At 40.4% G+C, this 23,553-nt stretch overlaps 1 protein-coding gene across 4 annotated transcripts in view; it reads left to right on the top strand.

The window, feature by feature from the left end:
- The window catches only part of STXBP6 (syntaxin binding protein 6), a 256,424-nt gene that overhangs the window by 70,929 nt on the left and 161,942 nt on the right, over positions 1 to 23,553 (top strand). For all 4 annotated transcript variants that reach the window (XM_065906723.1, XM_065906720.1, XM_065906722.1 and 1 more), the window contains one exon: positions 150 to 338. In XM_065906723.1, the coding sequence (XP_065762795.1) occupies positions 185 to 338 (154 nt within the window). In that variant the 5' untranslated portion in view covers positions 150 to 184. The remainder of the gene's footprint in view (positions 1 to 149; positions 339 to 23,553) is intronic.

Here is a 23,553-nt window from a genome sequence, read left to right as displayed (position 1 = left end):
TCATCTGTTGATGGCCATTTATATTGTTAATAGAGTTTTTGTCTTTACTGGATAGGAGTGGGGTTGTTGGATCATAATCTACTGCTCATTCTTGTATGTCTCTTTACAATATTGCCAATTCCAACCCGCCTTTTCTTTTTCTTCTCTAGAAAACCCACTGTGTGCCCTGGTTACTGGGTTGACAATGAGTGCCAAATCTGCGATCAGCAAGGAAATTTTTGCACCTCTTGATGAAAGGATGTTGGGAGCTGTCCAGGTCAAGAGGAGGACAAAGAAAAAGATTCCTTTCTTGGCAACTGGAGGTCAAGGCGAATATTTAACTTACATCTGCCTGTCAGGTAATAAAAACTGGATATGAATATTATTAAAAACGACTTCTGTTTTAAAGCAGTTAATTCTAGTGTCCAGGAGGGTTACCGTTCAAGGCTGGAACATGGCTGCCCTTCCACTCTCTTCCTGTTTGTCTTTGTCTTCTTTGACCCTTAGAGACTCCTGACATCTTGACTTTGGAGGTTGCCTTGTATGGAGAGGTAATGAAGTGCAGTTTTAATGTGTTTTCCATTTCATTAAGAGCATCTGTTTGTCCGTGCTTTCCCTTCACTAGGGCCTTGACATAAAGTGGGCTATCCTCTTGAGATTTTTGTTTTAGAACACCTCCTTGTGTTTGGATAATTACTACTACCAGCAGCCTGAGTTTCACGGACTTTTTTTTTTCTCAACAGTTGCCAATAATCAGTAATAGTTGGTCTCAAGATAAATATCGACACCGTATGGAATGTGAGAAAGTAGACTCAGTTCATAAATCACAGCTTTGCCTGACAGCTGTTCCTTGTCAGAAAGAGGCATCTGTTCCATTAAGCTTAGAATTTTGTGTGATTATTTTTTTTTCTCTTTCTGTTTGTGATTGTAGGAGATCTGTGGAACTTACTGTGGATTCATCCCAAGTTTTTTGAGATAAAATTTGGATAAGTTTTCTATGGAGCTATGGGTGATGCTAATCTGAGGACCTGGAACATTTGTAATGTTTCTGATATTTCTTGTAACTGGGCAGTGGAAAAATTAGGCTTGCCTTTATTCATCTTTTTTTTTTTTTTTCTCCCCTAAGTTTCTCCAGTTGTGACTTGGCAATAAAACTTTATTTTTGGACCCATTTTTAGCTGCTGCTGCTGCTTCTTCTTCTTCTTTTTTTTTTTTTTTTTAAGAATTAAGCCTTTGATCATTTCTTTATCAGAACTTATTTCAGGGTAGAGATAGCTTTTTTCCAGAAAGAAGATGTAAAGATAACAGAAGGACTGTGCCTTAGTTCAAAATGAAATGGAAACAGAGAGCTGTTTGGTAAGAATGCCTTCTCAGTGGTTAGAATGAGGATTGACCCTGAAATGTTGGTCTTTCTTTAATCCCGGTAGTGATTAGGTTAATAAAATTGGCGATGGGTTGGAAGACATTTGCATTCCTTTAGTGTGCTGGGCAGTGCTTGCTATGCAATAGGGACTCAAGACTTCAGTAGCCTCTCCTAATACCTTCCTAGTATTTTGTTAATGAGGTTCAGGTCTTAAAAGCATTTTCACATCTTTAAATTTCAGTTCTGGAGTTTTTGCTTGTACTGATGGTTAATAGAAGGCATTAAATTAAATTTTGTTTTGTTTTATATTTGAGCTGGGCTGAACATGGGATGAGCATGGACGCATAGTGATTCTAATTTTCTTAAGCTCAATTCTCTCAACGTTCCCTTGAGATTTCTTGAAGACAAGTAGTTGCAGAAAAGGTGGATGAGAAGAGGGCATTTTTGTTTTTGGCCTCACCCGGGTGGCATGTGGGATCCTAGTTCCCTGACCACAGGTTGTACCTGTGCCCCCTGCATTGGAAGCATGGAGTCTTAACCACTGGGCCACGAGGGAAGTCCGAAGAGGGTGGTTTTGTTTACCTTTAAAGCACGTGCTATTGTCAGCCTATTGCTGATCGTGAAGTCGGCAATGTTACCTGGGTCCTCTAACAGCCTCCTCTTAGTGAAAGACTGTGACCATTTCCCCTGCCATAGCGAATAATAACTGGGGACTTACTGGGTAACTGCATTTCATTTATAAATTACCAGGACCTTCAGGTTGAAAGTCTGAAACCATGAGACTTGCTTTTCTGTGGCATTCTAATGTAGGAGAGTCTTGAGTTCTGAAAGTCTTCATCCTTTTCATGGATTTGAATTTTGAGAGGATTGGTTGACAAAGCAGATCTGACACTGAAGCAGCGGGTTTAATGGAAACTGGGGCAGGAGAAGGCCAGGCAACTTTGACAACCATGGTTTTTCTGCAGTTTGAATTTTCTTATAATTGAGAAAGAAGCAGCCACCTTTAGTTTCTATCTTATGCAAAGCATAGAGGCCTATCAATACATCTCTGATAAAGCATTGTTTTAATTAACAAGTAATTAATTATGAAAATTTTATTAAGGAATTTTTATATACTGAGCGGGGGTTCAGTTAGAAAAGCTCATGACGCTTACCTTGTTCAGTGGGGAAGGAGCAGTAGTCATTAAAATTTTACTCACCGAAATAAACATTAACTGTGAAAAGGTTAAAGAGGAAAAATATAATGATTAGAAAGCATGTGTTAGGAGGATTTGGCTTGTTGAGAGAACCCAGAACTGCAGGAAAAAAAGTAGAGCTCGTTGGTTCTGAAAATAGGTGGTGTGGGTGTGGGGAGCATTCCAGGCAGAAGGAAGGGCGGCTTCTGTGAAAGGTGAGCTGGATTCTGAGTTCCTCCTTCTCTCCTGTTCAGTCCTGTTTAGTCTTTGTATCTCAGCTTACCTAGGAGACTTTGCAGTGGAAGCAGGGCCCTGGGCGAACCTCCTGTGCTTTCTGGGAGTCCAAGCCCTTCAACTCCTGTGGTTTGGTTGATAAAAACCAGTTCTCCATGTTGAACAGGCAAAATTTGTCCAAATTAAGGCAATGTCTGCAAATAATTTTTAACCACATTTCATCTGCATAAAGAGTTATATTCTTTTTTTAAAGAGAAGACCATCAGAGCTTTCAAAGCTTGCCAACGTATGCATGTAAGCATGGGTGTTTTGTATATTGAATGTCTTTTACTAATGCTTCTCTGTGTGAATTTTTTCTGTGTTTGGCAGTCTGAGCAGGAGAGGCCTGTGACCAAGAGACTTATTATTTTTCAGATTGGTTGTATCCTCTAGGGGAATCCAAAATGGTGCTGGATCAGGGGAAATAAACTCTTTCTTGAGTTATGTTATAATTGTGTAAGTCGGACGTGACTGAAGCGACTTAGCTTGCATGCACACAAGGAGAGAACCTCTCCAGTTCATTCATGGAGCTGTGGGGTAGAATTTGAGTGTTTCTCATTGGATTTGCTGGCTGACTTCTTGGATTGTATACAGATGCTTATACTGAGATGCCTCTGTGGTTAACATTCTAAAATATTGGTTTCCACTTTTTCTTTTCAGTAATGGCTGAAATTTAAAAAACTGACAATACCAAGTGTTAGCAAACATGTAGAGTAATTTGAGCTCTCATTTTTGCTAGTGGAAATGTAAAAATGATAGAACTGCTTTGGAAAACAATTTGACAGTTGTTTATAAAGTTGAACTTGCATGCATATGACTCAACAAGTCTATTCCTAGGCATTTACCCAAGAGAAATAAAAACATGTCCATATAAAGACATGTAGATAGAAGTTCATAACAGTTTTATTATTTATAATAACCAAAAATCAGAACTCAGATGCCCACCTATATGTGAGTGAATAAGCAAATTCTTTTATAACTATGCAGTAGAATACTAACTGGCAATAAAATGAACCATCAATACATGTAGCAACATAGATGAATCTCAAAAACCTTGTATTGGGTGAAGAAAAAAAAAAAACAGAAATGACCACATGCTATATGATTCTATTTGTATGAAATCCTAGAATGGACACAACTTAAGCTATAGTGACAAGGAAGCCCATTGGTGGTTGCCAGGTGGTGGAGCTGGTGACTGACTGCAAAGGAACATGAGGGAATTTCTTGCAATATTGTAAGTGTTCTATATGTTGATTGTGGTGGTAGTTGGGTGCGTACATTTTTCATAACTCATCAAAATACATACTTAAAATGGTTACATTTTATTATACGTAAATATATCTTGAAAAAATTGATTCTCAAAGATGTCTTACAGAGTCACTAGTGGGATGATCATAAGAATTAATTAACTGTCTTATCTCAGTTTGTGCCAGAACTACCCTCTCCTTTATAGGTATGAGAAGTTGTCCTAGATGGTCTTTTGAGCCGTCAGACAGAAGCAGCTGTGTATCATTGCAAACCTGTGCTTCCATCTGATCTGATCTGTGTGTCAGTGTGTTCCCAGTTCCTTGTAGCACTGGGAACATTGCCAAATATAGACTCAATAGATGCTTAAATTGAAGCATTGATGGGTCATTTTATCAACTGGTGAGTATTCCACTGCATAGTTATAAAATAATTTTTTATTCACTTGCATATAGGTGGACATCTGAGTTATGACATTTTGTTATTATAAATAACAAATAAAATTGTTATGAACCTCTATGTACCTGTCTTTATGTGAACATATGTTTTTATTTCACTGTCTTGAGGAATTATTCTCTGGGTTGTCTTACTGACATAAGTTATGTCATATACTTGACCTAACAGTATGCTTTTGGTACTCAGTTCTATATAAAGAATACATCTTAGTCTATTTCTTCTTGGTTGGCCATGGTCAAAGCTCTGAATTTTGCTGGGATTCAATTCAGTTGACAAGTTCAAAACTTTATTTAAATGCATAGCTTACTAAATACCTGACGACAATGTGGACTTTATAACTTGGAACTGTTGGCCCATTCAAATTGTGAAGCAAGCTTTGCCTGCAACTGTTTCTGTAGTCAGTTGCCCCCTGCATGATATTTAGGCCTATAAGACTAAACTAGAAACTTGTTAAGAAGTTAATATCAATTTACTCTTAGAGGCCAGTTACCTACTGAACATTCCATAATTTCATGTTTAAAATCGATTTTTCCTGATCCTGTTTTAATTCAGTATGCATAATGTATAATGCTACCCTTCATATCTTTAAATGGGTAAACATGTTTCCTTGGCTGCTGCTCATTATCTCCATAGAAGAAGCATGAAGAAACTTTAAATTTTGTGATTAATACATTCTCCTACATATTGTGTTAAAACTGAGAATCTTAATCTTTTCAAAATGATTTTAGATTTGTAGAGAGCAAAATTTTCTTATTAAAGAGAGTCCTGAATGATCTTTGATGAAATAATTTATGTAAAATAGATCCCATGGAAGGTAATGATGTGGGTTAGCATCGGTCTTGGCAGTAATGTTCTTTATCTCCATGGCTACCAGTCCTAGGTGTTTCTTAGAGTAACCTCTAGAACTTTACAGATGCCCTGGTTCCACTTAGGCCCTACTAAATACAGCACAAGAGCTAGTGGGGAAACTTATCTGAAAGGGGTATGCATGCGATACTGAAGCTAAGGTTGAGAAATTTCACTGTCTTGGGGAATTCTCTGGGTTGTCTTATTGGTATACCTGACATAATAGTATGTTTTTGGTATTCAGTTCTATCTAAAGAATACATATTGGTCTCTTTCTTCTTGGTTGGCCATGGTCAAAGTTTTGAATTTTGTTGGGATTCAATTTATTTGACAAGTTTTAAAGCTTCCTTTGGGCTCTGAGGGTCTAGGATTCTGAACCCTCTTGAAAATTTTAATAGCATATTTCATTCTTGTTTCATATATATCACATAGGGATAAATTCAAGTTGTTAATAATCCAAATGGATACTCAAAACAATTAAGAGAGTTTGAAAACATTCTTTATAGTTGCTATTGGAATTACTTTAACCAAAAGTAATCGTCAGAGATCTGACATAATAAAGAAATTCTTTCTATCTACTTTTCTAAACTCAGAACTAGATCTCATCTCAAGATCTATAGGTATTAGAGGAGAGAGAAGGAAAAATACAAGACAGATGAAATTTGACCTTGATAGAAATGATTTATTCAGGAGTGGTGAGCTCACTTTCCAAGAGGTTTTATCCAGGAAAAATGGAGAAATCTATATTGAACTCAGAGATGGACAAAGCTATTAGCAGTGAAAGAAGCAATACAAGACAACTATAATAGTGAAATATATTTGTATTCGTTACTATAGAAGTAGTAAATATTGAAAATATCTTTCAGATATTATGTAGATGAAAATAAAAATCATCCTGTCTCTTTTGTTGTTTTGTTTTAATTCCAGTTAATCCTCACAACATCCCTAACTTATTTAGGTGGTATATATTTCTTTTCCCAGAAGAAGGCAACAGTGTTCTTCAGAGGTGTCCAAGTTACCACTTTTCAAGTGACTGAAATCCACTTGGTCCTTGTCACCCCAGTGGCTGCGCCTAAACTACCAAAGCACTTCACCTTTTTTCCCCAAGAGGCAGGTGTGGTGTAGGGCGAACCATGTTTTAAAGAGCAAATTTCTCCCCCACTCTTCAGAATTCATAAAGACATTACACCGCTTTGATCTCTACTGTATCTACAGTTTTGACCTGTACTGTGTCCTCTATCTCATTTCTGAGGTTTTTGAGTAATAGACTTTCCTCCATTTGGGAAATACATCAGGGTTAAGCTTTTATCTCTTAATTATAGAGATTGGGCATGTAAATCCAGGCCTAAAACTGTAAGTAGCTCTAGAAGACAGTGCAATAAAAAGCAAAGTTATTTCCAGTGTCTTGATTATATGAATCTTTCCACATCCTTTTTTATTTAGAAAACTATAATGTCTTCTGTTATACTTCACGTTGAGAATGTGGCCCTTTTGTGATATGTGTGGAGACAGATTGGATTAAAACGTTTGCGAGGATGATTTCCTTGGTGGTGGTGGTGGTTCAGTTTCCCAGTCATGACGCCATGGACTGCAGCACGCCAGGCCTCCCTGTCCCTCATCATCTCCCAGAGTTTGCCCATGTTCATTGCATCCGTAATGCTTCTCATCTAGCCTTCTCATCCTCTGACGCCGTCTTCTCCTTCTGCCCTCGATCTTCTCCAGCATCAGGGACTTTTCTGGTGAGTCATCTGTTTGCATCAGATGACCAAACTACTAGAGCTGCAGCATAAGTCTTTCCAGTGAATATTCAGGGTTGATCTCCCTGAAGATTGACTGGTTTGATCTCCTTGCTGTCCAAGAGACTTTCAGGAATCTTCTCCAGCACCACGGTTCAAAGGCATCAATTCTTGGGCATTCTGTCTTCTTCATGGTCCAGCTCTCACAACCGTATGTGACCACTGGTTGGTTACATGAACTTAAAAGAGAGGGTTTTCTTCTGAAACATCTTCTGGCTGAGTAGATGTTGCCAGCAGGTGTTATTTGTAAATAACCTTCAGTGTAGCACCTACGTGAATCCATCGCATGCTTCAGTGCTCCGTACAGTTAGGGGAGCACTAGCTCCTCTTTGATTTAGGAGTAGGAACTCAATAAATTGACCAATATATTGGGCATGGTTCTATGCCCCTTACATATATTAACTTATTTATTCTTTCTAACAATGTTATGAGGTAGATAACAGTACCATCTTCATTTTGTAGATGAGGAAACAGCATTCGCAAGTCAATTGGCTGGCCCAAGGTCATGGGTTTGTGAGTTACAGATCAGAGATTTAAACCCAGGTGGTTTGATTCTAGGCCAATATTCCTTAGGCACTGTGCTGCTCTGTCTGTCTGTCTCTTAGGCATAAGAGTTGTATGAGAGAGGTCTTCCCAAACCAAGCATCTTCTCCCACCCTCCCTCACCCAGCTCTAGAGATAATCATGTTTTGGGATTATTCTACTTTCCTACCAGTTTAGGCTTTGGTTGGTTTTTGGTTGGAACGTGACAGTCCTCTACCCTGGTAGCTGGGCTGTTAAGGAAGCCCCACACTGGAGTGAGAGTGTCAGAGGATGTATTTGAGTCTTAGAGAAGATTGATTCCCCAGGGAAGTTCTGAGAGGCTCCTGACATGAGCACCGCCATGTATGAACTTTTCTTCAGTTATGCAGTAAAACAAGTAGATGCCTTTAAATGTTTTTAGAGTTTCCTCGATGGTTCTAGATCTTTTCCTGTGAAAAGCAGTAGTAATAATCACTTGTCTTTTCTAAAGCTTTATGAATAAGGAGAGTCCAAAAATGGAGAACAAAGCACTTAACAGGTGTTATCTCACTTAAGCCTCACAATAGCCTGTGACATGGCTTTTGTTGCAGTTTCTACTTTACAGGAACTAGCCAGGGTGTAGAGTGGTTGCAACACTGCCCAGGGACTGGCAGCTAGATGGTGATAAGGCTGAGACTCAAATCTGGGTCCCTCTCCCTCCCATCTGTGCACATTAAAAAAAAACAAAACTTTAGGACAGGCCTGGAACCAAGAAACCAAACTCTCCCTTTCCTTAAAAACAATGTGACAACATTCCTTGCACAAAGCGCTTTAGTCTCCAAGGATTGAGAGGATGTGCTGTCGACCAGTTCAGCTTTTCTAGTGGTTTAGCACGCCAACAGAATTTTCTTTTTCCATTCTCTCATGTACGTGTTCCAATACTAAAACCAGATGGAAACAAGGGAAAACTGTTTAACAGAGGCTAGTGCCAAAACATTTCCTTTAAAAAGGAAACTCCATCTGTGCTCTCTCCCACCAGACAGCCCATGGTGAAGAACAGGGATTTCACAGCTGATTCACTTGTGTTCGTTTTGATTAGCTTTGACTAATTGCGAGGTAGAGCAAGCGGTGGTTCCGGCGATTGCAAACTAAGGCAGCGCTCCTTCTGGAACGTGGCTGGCAAGGCGCTGGGGACCTGGCCGACGTCCTAAACAGCAGCCTAGCAGCAGGCGGAGTTTTAATTCCTGCAGGTGCGTTCTTTGGGGGCCATGCTTTTTCCCCCTTTCAGATGTTAGTGTTCTTTGCCGTTGTGTTGTGTATTAAAGGTCATCAGGGTTTCTTTCGTAAGCTGTAGTCAGAGGCATTTGCATCCACCTCACATCCCCATTGCTCCCTGCCTTCTCCCAGCCTAGCTGTGCAGAACACGGGTGTAGGCGTAAGACTGACTCAGGGTAAAATACTGGCTCTACTAGGTCTTTCAAGTCTTTGAGTCTCAGTTTTCTCATCTATAAAATGGAAATAATATTCATATCCCCAGTTAACTGAACTTTGTGTGTGTGTATATAAGGCCCGATTGCTAGAAGGTCCTCAGCTCCATGAGCAATATTATTACCTTGTCGTTCAGTGGGGCATTTGTTTGTTCTTGCCATATAGACATAATCCGTCTGCAGTTTTTAGAAAACATGTTAGCATATGTCTGATAGGCTTCTGTGACCCATGTCATGTGAGACACAAATCACATGAAAACCCAGATTTGTTGTGGGATTTTCCCGCCTCTCCTTCCACACTTTTCCCCTTTCCCTCTCAAGTTCGCTTTCGCCTCCTCTATGTCCCACCCTGCCAGGGATCTCAAGGTCTTTCTGACTCCCAATTTCTAAACTTCGCTTCTCTTAATACTTTGTTCCAAATTATTCCCACTCCAAACTGGGATACTAGGGGACATCTCTCTGCCCTTCCATTTCTGAGACTTTGAAGTCATTCACTCTGATCTCATGAGTATTTGTGCATTGTTGGGTCTATTGGATGCTGAAGTCCTTGTGTTGAGGCCCCTTTATTCCATTTTGTAGGCAGATAGAACTGGCTTAGTTGTGACATTCCTGTTCCTGAAATGGGAGATGTTATTTTCCTACACCTATCTTCACTGGATCAAAAGAAAAATTGAAGCAAAATAAAACAAAACATTCTCCAGGGTCAATCAAGTACACTGTTAAGCAAACAGCAGTTGTGGGAGAGGCTGGTACAAACGCCTGTGGACCCAGTTTTGCAGCCCAGATCAGGTTCTTGTTTGCCCAGCTCTTTCCTGTTATCCTTCCTTTAGAGAGAGAAAGAATATGAATAGGGTGATATTTCCATGCCAGGTACAGTCATGCTCAAGCACAAGAAGAATTTTCCAGAAGAAGCTATAAGTGACCACGAGGACAGTGAGGGTTACCTGAGATTAGATGACCAGTTAGTTACTGTGCTCTGGGCTTAGCTCACTTTTCTTTCTGGTCTCTTGTACCATCTCCATGATAGTGCTAACATCACTAAGTTGTGTTTGTCAGTTTGCTTTTTCTTTACCTCTTCAGACTGCTAGCCCCTAGAGGGCAGGATCTGTGTGTACACACCGCCTCCCTTTGTGGAACAGAGGAAGGATCAGGGGAATCAGGCAAAATCCCTCTGCTGCTGAGATTGCTGGTTTGGGCTCACTTTCTGGTTTGGAGTTCTGGCCTGTGAGCTGGACTGTTTCCTTTCTTTCTTTCTTTCTTTTTTTTTTAACTTGCTGTTATTCACACTAAGATGCTGCTGGGTGGTCTTTGAATTCCCTTGGAATTCATCACGTTACTGAGCAGTTTTTATTCTCCTAATGGCCCAGTTGCCCAGATGAAAATGTAGATTTCTCTGAGTCTTTTGCCCTTGAAGAATCATCAAAAACGAGCAGTTTCTAAATGCTTCCATTGTAACCTACAGTGGGATGCTGTTATCTCACATTTTCGGAAGAGTTCTGAATGTTTCTCCTAAAGAAAGAGTTCATATTACAGGAGAACAAATGATTATTTAATGAGCACTGAATAAATCAAAACTTTCCCTGAATGCTCTTTTCTCTCTGTAGTCATTTTTAGTTCTACATTTCCTCAAAGCTAGCTTTCAAGGGGAAAATGGAGACTCCATTTTTATTAAAAATCTCACCGAAAATATTCATACTATGTTCCCCTCCCCCTCACACATCATTTTAACACAGATTATATTTTACCCACCACATGTGGTTCATATGTCGTTTAGGGTGTAGACCTTATGCCCAACTACATTTTGATGTTTATATCAGTTTAACAGATTATGCTGCACTGAGAAGCAAGTGGATTCAAGATGACAAGAGTGTATCCAAGCTTGATTCCTGGAGATCCAAGTTTCTATTCTTGTAAGAGGAAGCAATAGAATTGAGTTGTCCTCTTAGATTTTCTGGCTAATATGAGTCATCAGCAGTTACACAAGTTTTTTCTTTGGTTAGAATCCTTTCCACCTTGTGAATCAAAAAATGTTTTTGATTCATGAATTTTTAACTGTATTTCTCCCTATAAATATAAGTGTGTTCTTTATCAAAAACAAAGTGCCACCAGAAAAGAGGAAAAAATGGGAAAAATCGTGTAAAAATTGTGACTTTGACTGTTTCAGTTTGACATTTTTTAATACCCTCCACCTTTTACAATAGTCTAGGTACAAGTTTGCCTTCTTTTTTTCATTTATAACAATTTTTAATAATTTACAGACTTTATAAGCTTCATTTTAAAGGGATTTTGGGTTCCATAGAGTATTTAACCATCTGTTGCTGGATAGTTTGTTTTTTACATTTTCACAGTGAGAAATAAGGAACTTGGTTTGGCCTTAAAAAAAAAAAAATACTCATCTTCAAGATGAGGAAGTTGAGGCACACACAGATAACTTATGAGAGGAAATCTCCACACTGCTTCTAAATGGTGGAGGCCACTGGAATCTCAGTGCTCTGTGGGCCAAAATGAGCTTATCCCAAAACCCATGTTTGCCAGAGCTCTCTAAAAGTAAAACACCCTATGACTTTGTGTGCCTAACAGTTGGTTAATCATCTTCATGATATGTACCATAGTTCTAGATCAAGTTCTCTTTGAGGTACATAAGATGCCTGCTCCCTTTAGAGTTAAGGCATTATGTGATTTTTCATGTGCATTTGCAGGTGTATGTGTGCTCACTGGTCTCTCTAACATACGCATGCACACATACATGCACACACACACATATAAACACACACACATCTATGTTTGGAGAGAAAGAGAGAAGGTATGTGTCTTACCTAGAGTCAGCCCTCATGTTCCTTCAAAGAGAGAGCTTTTTGCCTCATCTTTTTGGTCTGGTTCATGTACTAATTGATTTGGCATCTTCTATATTGTTGTTAGATGAGGGATGGGGAAGTGATAAATGTCAGCCAAACATGATGCTTTCTTTCCTAGGTCAGTGCATTTCCTTAATGATTCACGTCTGGCATTTTATTAGATTCAACATTTGACTCTACGGAGCAAATAGGATGAGGGAAACTAGCATCTTAGAAGTTTTCTTTTAGAACTCTAGAATTTTATAGCTAGGAGAATCCTTAGTCATTCTCAATACAGCACCAACATTTATATGGAAAAATGAGGCCCAGTGTGTTGGATGGCTTGTCTAACGTCACTGAATCACTGCAGTCCAGCAAAAGAAGGAAGAAAGCATGCCCAGATCTTCTTACCAGATTTGTTTTTGACCTTGACTTTGGGAGTGACTCTGGGGTTAGATGAGACAGAGATGGAATCCGTAGCTAAACTGCACTGGAAAATATATCTCCGTGCCGTGCCTTTTCACATCAGTATGCAAGGACAATTTGTATCACTCACTCTTGGAAAGAGCTTGTCGGGTGCCAATCAAGGAAGTGGTTTTGTCCCTTCTAGGGCCTGGGTATTTAAAAAAACTGGGCATGGGTTACCTGTAACGGCCAAGTGTGTAGGCATATCTCACTTCTCTCTCACTTTCTCCTGGGCTTGGGGACCCATAAAGTGGAGAGTGCTCCATGAGAGTATTTTTGAGGTGAAAAACCAAGATGTCATTGTCTCCAAATGTGATGCACTGCCTGATCCATTGGGTTAAGAGAAGAAAATGTTAGGATTTTTATTTAAAATGTAATTGTTTTCTAATTTATGTCTTTCCTGTATGCTTTATAATTGCTATAATTTAGGGCTGTAGTTCAAGCCTGTAATTTACAAGTATGGCTGTATTGGCAGTTAATACTCATAATTTTTTATTGAGGGGATGCATAGTCAAAAATGATTGGAGAGGCCCAGCTAGAGCTGTGGTGGTTGGAAGCTTTTGCTACAATAACAACTACTTCTAACTGGTGAACCATAATCTACTGTTGTAAAATTTCTGGCTTCAGAGGTAGTTGCCCAAAGCAGTGAGAATGGAGTTGCCCTTTGAAATCAGTCTAAGTCCCACTCATCCACCCGCAGTGATTCCACGGATTTTCAGACGGTAAGAGCCAGCTGCTGTGCCAGCTAAGTGTCCTAACACAGGTGAGGGTCTTGGCACTCTACCAAGGGTGTGTGGCTCTTGGTAGTTGCAGACGATAGCTCTTCTTTTGGAACCCGAAATCTGTCTGAGAAGTTACATGTTTCGGTTCTAACATTAGGTGTGATTTGCGTGGCTCTAAACAGCCATACAGTATCATCAGGTCCGACCTGGTTGATTTAGTTTGGAAGCTTCTTTTCCTTTTGTCCTATTTGAAAAAGGGAAACCTGTGTTTCCTTTCTGGACCTGACGTTTATGGATTCATCCAGGGGAGCCTCATTCTTTGCCCCCATATGAGCAGTTCTGTTGGTTAGTGACTTTCCTCTTTCATACATAATTATTTTTCTTTATTTATCACTTGTTACACTTCATTGGCTGGAGTTGTAGAGACCATTCATTTCCTTAGAAAATGGTTATGTCACAGTTCTTTGGGAAAGACATTTTTTGAACTTAAATTCAAATACTAAGTTTCCAAAAGGCGTTCAGATGTATCATACCTTACTTAAAGGCAAACAGAAGTCAGAATATTCCCTTTTCTATAGGATTTAGAACTTTTAAAAGTATCACTTTTGTTTCCAGAAATAGTATAAGTCTGAGTTAGAGTTCGATTTTCTGTGTGTTTTTCAAGATGGTCTTTACCACCACCACCATCCCCCATCCCCCCTTTCTCTATCACGTCTCACTTCAGGGGTCCTGTTCACCTCTTCTTAGGTACTAATATTCTTTGCCTCCCAGACCCTCCTTTTGCAACCCATCACTATGGACTGCTGTTTCCTCACTCTGAAATCACTCTTCCCCCTCACCCATACTGTTCAAAAGACAATTCCTCAGAGGGACTGATCTGAGATGTTAGGAGAGAAATAATATAAATTATGAAAACCTTTACAGACTGACATGTGGTCTGAATACCTTCCCTGAGGGCATTTGTATTTGCAAAACATGGTAACCCCTCTAAGACTACTGGTGACAATGATGGTAGAGCATTTACTGAACAACCACTTTTGTGCATTTTTATACTTTCTCAGATAATTATATCTGGGGTTGATATACACACTGAATAAACATGTGTGTTTATTATCAAAACTTTAGTAATAGATGTTTTAATAATAATAATTAATAATAAATAAGCATTATTCCAATTTCCTTATGTTTGTATTAGAATCATTCATTCATTTGCTCAACATTAATACTTAAGGACTCCTGCTTGGAACCTTTTGAATGATGACAGTTTTTACCTTGAATTTTAGAGGACAGCATGTTAAATGGACTTTGATTTCATTTAATTTGGCTGCTCTTGGTTTTTTGCATTTTTAACCAAGTATTACAGGAAAAAAAAAATGCAACTTGATACTAAGGAGACTTACATCACTCATATTCATAAATTGACTTCCTAACCAAGGGCACTTAAAATTATAAATGCCTTCAGTTTCAAAAAGTGTGTTTGTGGTGTTTTTTATTTTAAATCACTGTTAGCCAGTCTTCCAGATAAAATTCTCTGGCTTTGAGACTGTGATATGATAGAGGTTTTGTTGCCAAGATTTTTCTACATAATATTTCAAACTCTCTTCCTTCCAAAATCTGACTTTATTTTGAGCTACAGTACAGCTCTGTGAATGCTGAGGTCAGAAGAAGAAAGAAATCTTCTTCCCCATAAAATGAGCTTTTTGAATCTGGACCAGAGATACCTCACAGGTCGCAAGCAAGTGGGGGAGAATTTTGCTGGAATCCGTTTACATTTCCCTGTGACTAGTTTAATTTTGACCAAGAAGCAAGAATAGGATGGTGGTACTCAAAGTCTTTTAAGGATACAGCACTTGGCATGATACAGTGTAGTTAGTATCATAAATACGTTGGTCTGTGCAGTATTGAAAACAAGATTTGGATTGGAATGATTTACTTAGACTTAGGAGTTGGCTGACTCTAATTTTAGCCTAACCACATTGAGTCCAATTAGAACTTTCAAGTTTTACTTTGATGAGAGGTACCCTGGAGAATATCATTTTCCTAAGTGTCTAATAGATCTTGTAAAGATAAGAGCTGTCTGTGTATGTTGGCAAGTCAGATACACTGTGATAAGTTGCAGAAGCCCTCCTGGTTTGAGGCTTTTTTAACGAGTGGGGAAAGCCTGGGGCCCAGAAATGGCTAATCAAGTGATAGTTCTGTGTGCATAATCTGTTTCATCCATTTCTAGGATCCAAGTGACCAGAAGTAGCCCTGCGTAAGCACAAAAATTCTGGAGACAGAAAAAAATATGGATTTGAATCTTGGCTCTATTACACACTAGCTGTTTAACCTGTGTAACCTAGACAGAATTAGCTTGGCCTCGTTGAGCCTTGTTCCCACTTAGGTAAAATAGTGGTTGAAATTAGCTATCTTGGTGGACTATTATGAGAATTGAACAAATTGTTTGAGATGAGATATATAAACCACCTTGCTTGGCCTCAGACTATAATAAATGCTTAATAAATGTTAATTTCTTCATCATCCTCATCTGACATTTTAAAGTGTTCTTCTATTGGTGACAAGAAATAAGAGTCACTGGTCATCTGGCAGAGACCGAACTAGAAAAGGCAAGGAAGCAGCAGGTGGTGACTTTGCACATGCCTCCAGCAGGAATGGAAATTTTGTGGAGGGGCCAAAAAGGTTTCTTGTCCAAGGAATTTGACACACCTTTGGAGCTTGATCACAAGTTTTGTCACTGCCATACCGACGTGTATAAAAGTATCCATTCTGAAGATGGAAATTAAGTCTTTTCTGAAGAGTAAATGAGGGACAAGTTTCAGTTTAAAGTGAAGAGGTAGGGTGATACTTACCATCATTAAATATGCTGAAAAGTTTGTTGTCGTGAAAGCATAGGAGGGCTCAGACACTGCTCTGTGTGAAGTTCAGCCGTATCCCATTCAAACTGTGGCCACAGGATACTCCTGACCTGTGTGAACCACCTACCTCAACTCGGCAGTGGGAACACTTCATACCTTGTGGGCATGCCGTGGAAATTAAGTTCCCCTGCCAAGAGGCTGGCACAGCAGAGACCTCAGTAAATGCTGGTCAACAGCAGACTAAGCATAGTCTGTATGCACGCACAGAATCGTGAAAAACACAGCTCATCCTCAGAGAGCTTAAGAGCCCTGAGAATACCCTGGATGCTTAAACGGCAGTACATTCAAGGGAGGAACACAGTGGGACCCACCCTGACTGCCTTATGGCTATGCTACCTGTTGACCCCAAGTGCCATGGCCCTGGCATTAGCAGGAGTGCTGGCCCTGTTAAGAGCGGAGTTTCAGGATCTTGTTTAGAAGGTGTAGTCAATCTGTGTGTTACAAGAATGAAGCACACAGACACTTGCTTGGTCGTTTAGCATGATTTTTTTTATTTTTTTAAGCTAATACACTGTCAATTTTAATTTTCTTCTTGTTAAAATGTCATTGTTTGGGTGGCGAGCCTTAAACCCCCACAGGCAGCAGGCAGTCCTCAGAAGTCTGTACGCAGCCATGGCTTTAAGCTGGGCAGTCAGTCCCCAAAGAACTTGGGTTCCCTGCAGTTTGATAACCGGCTTTAAGGATAGAAAAGAAACCTCTGAAAGCCAATTTCTGGTTTATCATTCTATTTTCTCCTTGTTCATTTTTATGCAAACTAATGCCGTTCATTTGGATTTTCTTCTGTCATTAAAAGCTTTAAAAGCCAAAGCCTGCCTCTGAGGACTTTGTAGCGTTGTGTCCCTGGTGAGAGATCATTGCCTCCATCCTGATAGGCAGTGGCAAGCCGTCTTCTGTGGATGGGCAGGCCTCTGGAACTTGGTCCTCCTTACTGAGGGCTTAACTTTTCTGTGCAACTCCAGTCTATTCAAAGGTGACTCCCCTCCCGCCCCTTAATTCCATTGACCCATACGAGCAAATACCTAGTTGGCAATGGTATTTGGCAAATACCTGGTTGGCAATTCATGTTCAATTACTCAGTTGTTTGTCTGTTGGAAATTAAATGCCCTCTTATGCTTCTGGATCCACATGGGGATCGACAGCCAGTAGCTGCACGATGTAGTGGAGAGAAGAACTGGGGCTTTGCAGCCAAGCAGGCTTGGGTGTGAGTCTTAACTGATGCCTGCCCTGTGATCTTGTCCAAGTACCTTCCCCCTCTGTGCCTCGTTTCCCTCAGCCATAAGGCTGAGTGTTCGTGTGGTTGTACAGATTAGAGATGGCACGTGTGAAGCCCCTGGCATGTTTCCTGGCACGCAGTAGGTGTGTTGCATGGCAGCTGCCGCTACTGTGGTTGTCGTCTTCTGCTGGTCCGCCTGGTTGCTTGGGGCCCTGGCCCTGGTCTCTGTGGAGAACTTGCGGAGGGAAGCAGGGCTGGACCCTGGAACCCCTGCAGACTGAGAACTGCTGTGTCTTGAGGAGCAGCCTCGCTGCCTCCCCAGAGCCACTGACTGCGCCCCACCACAGGCCTGGTGCCCAGGTTATTGCCCTTGAGGGCTGTGACTCCGTCTCACTTGGCCGTTCAGACCGAATGTCTGATTGGTGCTGCTGGTGAGAGGTCTGTGCTTTCAGTTCACCCTGCAGATGTGTCGCAAGTCGCCGGGGTGCCTACCTTCCAACCTCTTTGTCCCAATCAACAGAGGAGGCAGCCAGGTCCCCAGAGGCCAGATCCAAAAGGATGATAAGCCTTAAGCCTTTTCCTTCCACCTGTGTGGTGAAGATGGAGAAGGTGCAGCCAGAGGGTGGCTGTCATGGCAGCCGGAGCAGGGGAATTTGGATGTGTGGCTTGTGGAAGCTTGGGCATCAGACAGGGTGCTCCCGTGTCTAGTGGGACAGCAGCCCTGGGGGGTTGACCACCTTGACATACATCTGCCAGAATCCCACTAGTCCTTTGAGCATGTGGAAGGGGATGACCAATTAGACATCCTACTAAGGATGTTACTCTCCCTTCCTGCCATGTTCAACTTAATTTCTCTAAACCAGTCTGTTGTTGTTATTTAGTCGCTCTATCGTGGCTGACTCTTTTGCGACCCTGAGGACTGTAGCCCCACCAGGTTCCTCTGTCCATGGGATTTCCCAGGCAAGAATACTGGAGTGGGTTGCCATTTCCTTCTGCTGGGGATCTTCCGGATTCAAGAATCAAACCTGTGTCTCCTGCTTGGCAGATGGATTCTTTAGCACTGTGACACCTGGGAAGCCCTTTATAGACCAACAACTGAACATAAAAGAACTTCCAGATAGAAACAGCAATCAGTACAAATAGCTAACGTTAACTGAGCACTTACTGTATGCCAGTTACTGGCCTAAACAGCTTACATGCATGATCTCATTTAATCTATATATGTATATATATGGATTGTGTATGTGTATATATATGGATTATAATATATGCATGTTTATATATAATCCTCTGAGAGAGGCACGGGTGCTTGTTAGCCCCTAGCTTAGATGAGGGAAGTAAGCAGCAGGAGGCCCAGTACCTTGCCTAACCCCACAGAGCCATAAATATTGCAGCAGGAATTCCAACCAACTCCTTCTGTCTCCAGAGCCCGAGCATTTAACTTCCACGCTTCTTCCTGAAGCCACTGCTTTTTGTGCTTCCATGACAGGCTGTGTCCCTCTCCTCTGAGAATATCCCTCTGTCCCCAGAAGCTGAGAGGGAATTACTGATCATTTACTTTAGTCCATCTGCAGTACTGCCTTACAGCAACCTCACTTTACAGGAAAGATGCCCCACCTTCTCCGCAGTGGTAGACTGCCGTGGGACCCAGACAGCCCTTGACGTCTCCTTACCTGCTTCTGCTCTTACCTGTTCCGTGTCTGTGGTCATAACTGGGTTGGAGTCACTCACATTCATGCCTCAGTGCTCCATGAGGCCTTCACTTAGGGCACTGACTTAGCAAAGGGCGTTAGTGAGCAGTGTAGACGCCATGGAGTTTCCTTACTAGAGCTGGGAAAGCATGTTCATATCATGTATTGACAGTGAGTAAGGCAACCCCTGTTCCCGAGCCCAGGCTGCAAGGCCTCATGGGACTTCCGAGAGCCACCTTGTCATAAAGAGTGTAGAGTCTGCTTAGAGGACCTTCTTCTCCCCTGGCCATTATGCAGAGCAATCCAGGGCTTCTTCAAGCTGCTACCCGCTCCCCTTGCTTAACCAAGCCCATTTGAAGACTTGCCCAAACCCATCTTAACCCCAAATGGAGATGAAACAACCAGAGTCATGATTAGGACCTATCAACCTTAGACAGCAGTTAGGATTTGAAGTAACTTTATTTTCCTTGTTGATCCCTGAGTTAAGGAGCTTCGGTAGCCCCCTCCATGCAGGCCAGATATGTAGGTGGGCCTGTTTTCTTTGGAAAATAACTGGCTACTTTCATGTCAAAGAGCCCGTGACCAGCTTGCTGTCCCCTTTCTTCTTGTGAGTTGTCAGCCCTTGCAAGGATGCTCAGCCCATCCTGGGGCCCCCTCTTCTTCCAACCCTCTCTGAGGCCCCACCATCCCACCCAAGAAGAGCAGGTAGTACTTGTTACATGCTCCCTGGCTTCATGCCCTTAGCCTCTCTCTGTCTATTCTGAAAATGATGTTAACCTCTGCTACGAGTATCAGCAAGTCTTAAGCCTTATGGCTACCCTTTAGTCCCAGTTAGCTTTTCATTCATTTAACATTTATTATATATTGTTAACATTTTATTATGTATTATCAGACATTCTGTATTATCAGCAGTCAAAATTTTAGACATTTAGACAAAGCTTATTCCTTTAGACACAAAGGCGTGCTATCAGAGATTCAGAAGACATTATTCTTATCTTCATGCTGTCTGTCAGAAATTTAGTAGAAATTTAAGCAGGAGCAGATCTGATTCCTTTGGAGCATTTTTGCATGTGCTCCCAAGTATGTAAAAACTAAAGTGTGTTTGGGGAATCTTCTTCACTCTTACAAGCTTCATGGCGTGGCTGCTTCTTCTGAGCCAGAGTGTCCTTTGCTCGTATCTTTTCTTATTTTGCTTGTTTGATGAAATTTGTTGATAGCATTAACCAAACCAAGAGGGAAATATACCTTTTCTACCTATGCCTAATCAGATGAGGTACTTATCTGGTTCCTGGTATATTTTTCTTGAATGACAATAATTAAAAATCTTTCAACTCATAATTTTGTTATAATGATAAAGAGAGCCTTAATTATGGGGTCAGGGTTAAATTTTTATGATTCGGAACATTAAGTGCTGCTTGTAGAACATGATTAGAGCACAGTTCTGTCACTTCAGAAATTCAGTTTTGTTTAGAATAACTCAAAAAGAGAAATATAAAATAATGCTTGGGAGTAGCCAAGTAAAATCTTCAGATTTGCTTTTTAGTTGTGAAGAAAATTAGGAATGAACCTTATGGAAGCTTGGAAAACATTTGAGAGAAGAAAAGTCTGTGCTGTTAATAGGTGAATATAATATGAATATAATACATGAGAACTATGCTAGCATGTATTCATTATTTATGTGTATTTACTAAAATAGGCCACTTGGTCTACAAGCTTGAAATAAGCTTATTATTCTTCTGAATGGGATTTTCTACTTTTTAAATTTTTTATGGAAAATTAGAAATACACAACAGTAGAGAGAAGAATATGAACCCCATATGCCCATCATCAACATTTAACAGTTAACTCTCCTGGCCAGTCTTATTGTATTTATTTCCCATCCATTTCCCCTCGCTGACCCATTTTTATTTGAATCATCTTATGTCATTCTTAAATATTCCCATATATACATATATGTGTGTGTGTACGTATATATCTAAAAGACAGCAGCCTTTAAGAGCCACAAAGTACCAGTATCACAACTGCAAATTCCTTAATATCATCAAAGATCAAGCTGGTGTTCAACTTTCCCCATTACCCCATATACATTTATCTCTCATGTATATAAATTTCAATCAAGTGTGAAAATTTGAATAAACTGTAAAAAATAGAATTTTTTTTAACCTATATAATACTTCATGTTTACATGCAACTGTAGTTGAGATTGAGATAAGGCCTAAAGAGTACAGTTGTTAATTTCTTAAATTTATATTTACATATAAAAGTGTATACAGATTTTAAGTGTACAGTCCAACGAATTTCCCCAAAGGGAACACTTCTGTATAACCAGCACCCCAGTGGGGAGCCCAAATATTACCAGCTCCTCAGAAACTTCCTCTGTCCCTCCTGTCAACCCCTCCCTCCCTCCCAGATAACAGAATTTTGACTTCCAGCACCACAGTTTAGATTTGCTTGTCTAAGAACTTAGGAAATTCTAGAGTATTTTCTAGTTAGTGCTTGCTTTCTCCCTCTCAGTAGTGTTTGTGAGATCAGTTCACCCACCCTGTTGCATGTAGCGGTATTTGGGCATTCTCATTACTAAGTACTATTCTACTGTAAAACCTGTACCCCGGTTTTTCATTCTGCTTTGTGTTTTGTTTGGAATTGAAGCATAGTTGATTTACAGTGTTGGGTTAGTTTCAGATGTACAGCAAAATGATTCAGCTACATAACATTTTTCTCAGATTCTTTTCCCTTAGAGGTTTTTGCAAAATATTTAGTATAGTTCCCTGTGCTATACAGTAGGTCCTTATTGGTTATCTATTTTATATATAAGAGTACATGTATGTGAATCCCCAGCTCCTGGTTTATCCCTCCTCCCCTCCAAACCAGTGATCCTGAGAGGAGAGCACAGATGCAGCGTGTTTGAAGTGCATTTCATTGTGTTTTTGATCCATGCCTGGACTTTTTCCAGGTTTTTGGCTGTTACAAATAGTGCTTCTTTGAACATGTTCTTGTCTTTTGGCGACTGTGCACCTTCATATTCATGTGAGGTATGTACCAGGAATATGATGACTATATAGAAGAGTATGTACCTCTTCAACTTCAGTATATCTGCCAAACACGTTTCTAAGAGGTGTTCCACTACCAATGTACACTCTGAACAGCAGTGTATAAAGTGTAGTCCCTTTACATATGGGGTCATTATTAATTATAAATTACTTGCTAGGCATGTAGGGTTACTAACTGAATTTTTGCAATTGAAAATTTACAGGTGTAAGAAAGACATTTCTTCTAGTCCCTAGATACAAAACTTAGCAACACATTACTGTTTTTAGCAATCTGAAACTTTAAGGAAATGGATTTTGACCACGCTAGTGGCCAAAGTCATGCATTCTCCATCTGAGGAATATTTCCCATTTATAAAGTATCCAAGTCTTTGTTTATAACCATATTCTCTGGGTGTCTCTCTCTCACTGTGATGAAAATAGAAAATTGTTTGCCTTTATTCCTTTGGGAAGAACTTCTAGAAGTCGTGACTCTCTGTCTTTTATTTTCAAGCTCAGCTAGTGCCTAACCCAAGTAGCACCTTTTCATCTTTCCAGTTGTCTATTTCACTCTTCTGTGGAATCCTTTTTAGTTTCTGCATTTCTCTGAAACTAGGAAGATTAAAGAAAACTTTTAAACTTAGGAGAGAATCACTACTCAGTTTAGAGAAAAGCTTACTTTCTGGCCCATGCATTTTATATTTGTATTAATGCTTTTAAATAAAAGATACTAGATGTCAAAATAATGGCATCGTATGGTGAGGAATCCAGCAGTATGTAACCAGCTTTTGCCTGTAACTAAAATACGTTTCCTCCAGTGCTTCCTCTGTGCCCTTCTCCTTTGAATTTAGTCCTCACTCATGTGGATTCATGCCTTTCCCCCTAGAATTACTTTTAGCTCTTTCTTCATCTTTCCATTTGCTCTGTGTGCATTCCCCTTCTCCACTGATCATCAGCTTGGACCCTGGGCATCAAGTCTTGCACCAAGGTAGTAAGAAGAAGGTAGGATCAGCTTTAGCATGCCCGCTAGATCTTGCACGCCACTTTATGCTATGGAGCCAGTTTCTGTAACATGGTAAAGACCCGTCTCCTTTAGCACTTAGGAGTCTGTGCAATATCATTGAGTAATTTATAACCAGCCACATTCATGACTGTTATGTGTGACAGAGTCAATAACGCCGTGCTCTTTTTGTTTGTTTTAATTGCACTCAGAGACAGGGATTTCTCTTTTCCTCTGTCACCTTCTATTAGTTTTTGAAAGTCTTGTTAGGGAAAAACTGTACACCTTATTGGTCCTCTGGTTAATCAGGGAGAGTCCTGCCAAGGTGGCAGCAGAAGAGGAAGAAGGGTTGTTGGGAATCATTGAAGATGCTGTCCAGGTGCACATGGGCAGAAGGCAGTTCCTCTTTGTTTTTTTCTATTTCAAGAGAGTTCTTTAAGCTCAGAAAATCCACCACAGAGGTCCTGGTACTGACTGTGAGACACTTCAGTGGCACAGGGCTTCAGAGTGCCTGCCCCATAGCCTGGACTCCTGTCACTTCCTGGAGATCCTTTGTGGAAAGCATC

This window comes from Muntiacus reevesi, chromosome 15, assembly GCF_963930625.1.
Source record: "Muntiacus reevesi chromosome 15, mMunRee1.1, whole genome shotgun sequence".
NCBI lineage: Eukaryota > Metazoa > Chordata > Mammalia > Artiodactyla > Cervidae > Muntiacus > Muntiacus reevesi.
This window is presented reverse-complemented; position numbering and strand designations above follow the sequence as displayed.